This window comes from Trachurus japonicus, unplaced genomic scaffold (genome assembly GCF_045865225.1).
Source record: "Trachurus japonicus isolate A0001 unplaced genomic scaffold, Traja_1.0 AP030765.1".
NCBI classification, from domain to species: domain Eukaryota; kingdom Metazoa; phylum Chordata; class Actinopteri; order Carangiformes; family Carangidae; genus Trachurus; species Trachurus japonicus.
Genome location: NW_028220898.1, coordinates 979 through 7823, shown reverse-complemented (window position 1 = coordinate 7823; position 6845 = coordinate 979). Strand labels below are relative to the sequence as shown.

At 38.0% G+C, this 6845-nt stretch overlaps 1 protein-coding gene across 1 annotated transcript; it reads right to left on the bottom strand.

Moving 5' to 3' along the window:
* Positions 1-1214: 1214 nt before the first annotated feature.
* On the bottom strand, positions 1215-6592 carry LOC146960014 (cytosolic Fe-S cluster assembly factor narfl-like). Its single transcript, XM_085772703.1, has 6 exons — positions 6440-6592; positions 3735-3830; positions 2897-3040; positions 2657-2786; positions 2385-2519; positions 1215-1376 (listed from the first exon to the last, which is right to left on the bottom strand). The coding sequence occupies exons 1-6, from the start codon at positions 6503-6505 to the stop codon at positions 1228-1230; spliced, it is 720 nt and encodes a 239-aa protein (XP_085628829.1). The 5' UTR covers positions 6506-6592; the 3' UTR covers positions 1215-1227.
* Between the last annotated feature and the right edge of the window lie 253 nt (positions 6593-6845).

The window sequence follows — 6845 nt, the reverse complement described above, 5'->3', positions numbered from 1 at the left end:
CTACTTAAAGCAGATATCAGTGGAATGTTTTTGTTAATATAAGTCCTAAATAGTCCTATTTTCCGTCAGCAATCACTTACATGAAGTATTTCAGCCTAAACACGAGTCTCTCCGTCACTCTGCTCTGCTGTAACCCGAGGAGAAAATTTTCCTTGTGGGATACAAGTGTTATCCAATGAGGGGAGAGAACGGCATGAAGGGCTGTGTGTGCAGCCAAGGGATGCGCGTGAATGTGGTGACGTAGCACGAGGACCAATTGATGCCTGACAAGGGCGGGGGCTGCTAACTCATGGTGCGTTCAAGGAAACTCGTACTTTGTGTTTTTCCTTCCTGTGAAGTCATACCAGTTCGATCTGGTACGAGTTCACGGGTCGGAAGTTACGAGTGGCCGTTATAGGGAACTTTCACAGACAACAGGACGGTAAAAACACGAGCTACGGGTTACCTGGAACGCTACCAAGTCGTAGTTGTGACTTGAAGCTGTAACTTACGGTTTCAAAAGCCTGCCTTGAACACAGCATTAGCCGAAACGGCCGTGAAGCTGATATCTGCTTTAAAATAAGACTCATCACATAAAAAGCAGCTTGTTTTTAGACACTTTTTACTTCTTTCAAGCAGATTTTTCACTTGAAATAAGTAGAAAAATCTGATAGTGGAGCAAGTTTTTTCTTTCTATTACGAGCACAAAAAACTTGCTTTCACTGGCAGATTTTTCTACTTATTTCAAGTGAAAATTTGTTTGAAACAAGTGAAAATGATTTGATGATGAATTTTTAGGTGACGAGTCTTATTTTAAGTGGAAAGAGATTAGTTTTGACTAGAAATGAGACATTTTGACAAGAAATAAGGCAAATCAAATATTCTTGGAAAGATTTTGAGTTTTTGCAGTGTCTCAGTAAATTTTTTTTTAAATAATTTGTGACATTTGAGTAAATAGATGTGTTTCACATTAATAAAGCATGCAATTAATCATTTGTTTTCATTATTCTGAATTTGTATACCATTATGAAACCAAATCATTTCCAGGATATTGTAGCTAGGTACAATAGCGCATAGGCTACAAAGTAATAATGTGAATAAGACCAAACCCAGATAAGTATTAAGATAAATATATTTCGATTAGTTTCCGTTTTCCACACTTTTCAAGACCTGTAAATGTATGAAATCAAATTCCATATTATTCCATACTTTCCATACTTGCGTAGGAACCCTGATTGATACTAAAACTTAAATTTGTAGTTCAGACTCAAACTTTACCTGTTGTTCAGCAAAGTAGCCTTTAACCAGTGAACCCATCATCTGCTGGGGCGAGCGAGTGGTACTAATGTATGGAAGAATAAAGTCCCCATGGGTCTTCTCTGCATAGCAGATCCACCCTGAATAGAAGACACATTCACACACAATAGAAGTTGGTTTTGCCAAACAAACACTGCCAGTACAATAGAGTTAAAGGGATAGTAGCATTTTTTAAAAGTGGGGTTGTATGATCTACAAATAGCCCCTAAGTACTTTAATTGCAGTAGAAGACTCTCTGCACTCCTCCCCATACATTGTTGTGAATGGACCCAAAGAAACGGCCTATTTTCGTGGCCTAAAAGAGGTTTTACCTGAAAAAAAAAATACACAGTTCCATTGTTCGCTATAATATAATTTTTTCCAGCCCTTCAAAGTGCAGGAAAAACGCAGTTTTTATTTGGACCTAACCAACTGCTGATCGGCGGGCGCTAACCCTGGGCGGAGGGATACGTGAGTTGGTTAGGTCCAAATAAAAACTGCGTTTTTCCTGCACTTTGAAGGGCTGGAAAAATTTGTATTATAGCGAACAATGGAACTGTGTATTTTTTTTCACGTAAAACCTCTTTTAGGCCGCGAAAATAGGCCGTTTCTTTGGGTCCATTCACAACACTGTATGTTGTAAATCTCTGGGCAGGGCTATGGGCTGGCGTTGCTAACGGGAGGAGTGCAGAGAGTCTTCTACTGCAATTAAAGTACTTAGGGGCTATTTGTAGATCATACAACCCCACTTTAAAAAAATGCTACTATCCCTTTAAGTATCATTACACTAAATGATGCTACTTCCTGTGTTTTATTAGGCATTTATTGGTGAGTTACATGGTTGATCACAGATGGCATCCTCAAAATAGCTGCATACAAATGAAGGTAGTGCGGTTTTACTCGACTTATATGTTATACTGATGAATGAAATTACACGTTGGAAGCTTGAAATATGACTGCAGTGGAAACATAAATCCGTCAATATATTAGGCGGTCAGTAAATAAAATCAACAATGTTTTTGTCTGGATTTGTAGAAGCTGACAGGAAATGAGGATGAGAAATGACAACAGGTTTCAACAGTACACATGATCAATTTTCAGTCAAATACCTGGACAGGCAGATGTCATCATGGGAAGGGCTTTACTGTCCTGCTCCTTCCTCTGAAGCCGCTCCACAAACTCTCTCTGGCTCTCCAGCAGGCTGAATGTCCGGCTAAAGCCAGTGTCGAACACATGATGCACCCCTACAATAATATAAATGGATTAGGGAATGGGAATAAATCTTCAGCCAAATTCCATCCATTTAATTGTAATTTCCTGTATAGCTGTTGTATGCTTTAAAGAGTAGATTAAAAGAATAGAAAATGATATTTGTGCTCACCGATGCTTTTAAAGTAGGAGGTAAGTCTCCTGCCTGTTTCACTACTGCTGAGGTTAAAGTGTGCTGCAAGGGAGGCTCTGGACTGTGGTGACACGGACACCACCACAACCTTCTGCTCAGTGGCATCGGCCTGAAACAAAAGGTTTTCACTTTTCATGTTGCAAAGGGCTGCAAAAGCACTAGCAGTCTTGAGCAGGCATATGAAACCACCAGATTAAAACAGACATATCCCTCTCTAACCTTGTTGTTGCGCAGCACTTTGAAGAGCTCCTCGTGGCTCTGCTGTGTGATGAGGACACTCTCTGCTGATGTGATGCAGCCGCTGCAGGCCAAACAGTCGTTCAGTGTGATCTTTGCTTTCTCCAGCTTCTTCTTCGCACCATCCTACAAACACAAAGCTGATTAATTCACAGCATACAGAGAGGTGTCATTCTTAAAGGGATAGTAGCATTTTTTTTTAAAGTGGGGTTGTATGATCTACAAATAGCCCCTAAGTACTTTAATTGCAGTAGAAGACTCTCTGCACTCCTCCCGTTAGCAACGCCAGCCCATAGCCCTGCCCAGAGATTTACAACATACATTGTTGTGAATGGACCCAAAGAAACGGCCTATTTTCGCGGCCTAAAAGAGGTTTTACATGAAAAAAAAAAACACAGTTCCATTGTTTGCTATAATATAATTTTTTCCAGCCCTTTAAAGTGCAGGAAAAATGCAGTTCAGCAGTTGGTTAGGTCCAAATAAAAACTGTGTTTTTTCTACACTTTGAAGGGCTGGAAAAAATTATATTATAGCGAACAATGGAACTGTGTATTTTTTTTCAGGTAAAACCTCTTTTAGGCCGTGAAAATAGGCCGTTTCTTTGGGTACATTCACAACAATGTATGTTGTAAATCTCTGGGCAGGGCTATGGGCTGGCGTTGCTAACGGGAGGAGTGCAGAGATTCTGCTACTGCAATTAAAGTACTTAGGGGCTATTTGTAGATCATACAACCCCACTTTTAAAAAATGATACTATCCCTTTAAACTTGAATGACTCACACAAATACAAGTTTTGCTTTAAGTCTTTATAAACTCTCACCTGGTTGACTTGGACGTAGCTGCCATCGTCTTCTATTTGAATTTTGGCCAGAGATTTACCATCTTTCTTCTCTATTTTGACAGGTTTGACACATTCCTGCAACACAGAGACACAATAAACCAAAAAAAAACTATAAGCAATGATTTGAGATAGTCCAAGGTTTCAAGACACAGTCTGGGGTCTTTGCCCCTCACAAAGCAAACATATACGAGAAAGTTTTTCATGACATATAAGAAAGGCAACACAAATACAACAATATAAAAACAACCGGGGCAGAGGCAAATCACTCAGCACATGCCAAGCAGGGCCGTTGTATAGGGGAGAAAGGTGATGATAATTCTAGGGGCCCAGCGCCCAGTGGGGCCCATAAAAAACCCCAGTAGTCTAATCTTTGTATGACTGAATTATTCTGCATAAGACCCTGACTAATACTCATAGTACACTGTAAAAACTCAACATCTTTCCAAGAATATTTGTCTTATTTCTTGTCCAAATGTCTCATTTCTAGTCAAAACTAATCTCTTTCCACTTAAAATAAGACTCATTACCTAAAGATTAACTTGTTTTTAGATAATTTTCACTTAAATTCACAATAAATAGAAACATCTGCCAGTGAAAGTAAGTTTGTGCTTGTAATAAGGAAGAAAAACTTGCTCCACTATCAGATTTTTTCTACTTATTCCAAGTGAAAATATGCTTGAAAGAAGTAAAAAGTGTCTAAAAACAAGCTGCTTTTAATATGATGTGTCTTATTTTAAGTATGAGATTTGTTTTGACTAGAAATGACATTTTGACTAGAAATAAGACAAATATTCTTGCTAAGATACTTGAGTTTTTGCAGTGTAATGCTGCATTAGCATCAAAACAAAGAAATAGATCAATAAAAAAATAAAAAAACGATAATACATACGTAGTCTAAGAAAAAAAAAAGGAAAAGTTAGGGGGAGGGGCCCACTTTAGTATTCTTTAAGGGGGCCCAGAATTCCTAGCAACGGCCCTGATGCCAAGTGGTGACTAACTCAAATATCAACTCGTAAAATAGCACACAATTTGACTATTTAAACTCACTAACCCGAGTTATAGTATCGTATCGTTTAATAAGACGAAGTTAAACTAATAACTCCATCCATTATCCACTAAAACCGAGCTATCACCAAGCACCAGTTATTTCATTGTGGTTGCATCATATCTAACAGTAGCATCAGGCTAAATGCGTAACAGGCTACTTTTTTATTCTGTTAAGGTCCTCGGGTTAAAAACACTTCTCAATAACATTTACAGCAGGAGGTAAAATGGGTAATCTAAGTTAACGTTGCTGTTATTTTGGGGGGTGACATCTCTTTTACGCAACAGCTAACAACTCGTAAAATAGCACACGACTTGACTATTTAAACTCTCTAACCCGAATTATAGTAACATCGTTTAATAAAACCACATAGCATATGTAAAAGCAAAGGTGGCAAAGAGTATCTATATTTTGAATAAGGTTAAGTTTGTCTTGGACACTAACACACTAAGAATTCTGTATTGTACATTTATTTTGCCATATTTTAATTACTGCGTGGAGGTGTGGGGCAAAACTTATGTAAGTAACATCGCTCCTCTGATTCTGCTACAAAAAAGAGCAGTAAGAGTTATTCACAAGGCAGGTAATAGAGATCCCTCAAATAGATTTTTTATTTCTGCAGGTTTGTTGAAAATGGCCAATATAATAGAATTACAGACTCTAAAAATAATGTTTAAAGCAAAGAACAGATCATTACCTGAACATTTACAAAGCTTGTTTAAATTGGAGGAAGGGGACTGAAACAGACTGAAGCTTGATTTTAAACATACATTTGCAAGGTTAAAGCTTAAAACAAATGTGTATTTCTGTTGCAGGTGTAAAAGTAGCTATGGCATTCACAAAGCAAGGAATTGAAAAGTTGTACAAGTATGTCTCAGTTTAAGAAAATGTTTAAAAAAGAAAAGATAAGTATCTACAAAAAAGAAGGAGAAAGAGAAAAAGAGGGGAAAAAGAAAAAGATAGATAGACGAGTGGTGTTTACCGTTATTTTATTTTTTATTTTTTTTGTCATTACTACGGTATGTTTCATCATCTTTAATATTTTGTAACAACAGAGAGGGGCAGGTATTATAAGTTTTTTCTTCATCCTGCTCCTTTTCGTTCATGGTGAAAATGTGTACACAATGTATATGTGCAACTATGTGAATAAATGAATAAATAAATGAATACCATGAATGAAATAAATCAAAAATGAAATGAAGATGAAGTTAAACGAATATTTATCCACTAAAACTGAGCTATCGCTATGACCAAGCACCTGTTATTTCATTGTGGTTGCATCATATCTCACATTAGCATCAGGCTAACTGCGCACTTTTTTATTCTGTTAAGGTTCTCGGGTTAAAAAACACTTTCCAAACACTTAACATTTACAACAGGAGAGTAAAACCACGTAAGAATAAGGGTCGGTCAGTGACGGGTAATGTAACGTTGCTGTTATTTCGGGGTGACATCTCTTTTTATACGCCACATCTCTGACAAGGACAGCTAGCTAACAGCTAACTTAGTCAACGTGCTTGGCTACGTCCTTTACGTCTTTACGGCTATTGAACTGCTTTTACAGACGTGATGTGAGTCAGTATCGATGACTATACAGACTAAGTACAACGGTATAACATGTCACAGCAGCTGTCATTACCTGAGAGGGGGTGATAAAGTCATCCAGGTCTGTCAGCTGCAGCACACCGCTGAACTGGGAAGCCATGTCTACTCTACTGCCGTAAAGTGTGAGTTGTTTATTTTTGTGTCGTGAATAGCTATCCTTGATTCAACTCCACATGTGACTTCTCTGTCATCTGATCTCTCACACAAAATGGATTTGAATTGATTTGGTCTCTTCTTTGTATCTTTAATGAGCCTGTGAGTCTGAAAGCTTGAGAGAGTCTTGCTTAGTTAATGACATAAAGGGAATTGGGGGCTGTCAGGCACTGCTAGTCTCATGGATCAGTAGGGTGAAGTCAGGTAAAATGGGCCACTTTTTGGTAAACGACTAATAAGACCATCAAAAACGCTACGCATGAAATCCATTGATATTTTTAAAAATC

Bases quoted from the DNA above. Each gene is read 5' to 3' on its own strand.
- LOC146960014 (XM_085772703.1), bottom strand. From the start codon at position 6,505: ATGGCTTCCCAGTTCAGCGGTGTGCTGCAGCTGACAGACCTGGATGAC. The intron at 2,520-2,656 runs GTGAGCACAAAT...ATATTATTGTAG, and splicing joins CTCCTACTTTAAAAGCATCG to GGGTGCATCATGTGTTCGAC. The intron at 1,377-2,384 runs GTATTTGACTGA...TCTTCTATTCAG, and splicing joins GATGACATCTGCCTGTCCAG to GGTGGATCTGCTATGCAGAG.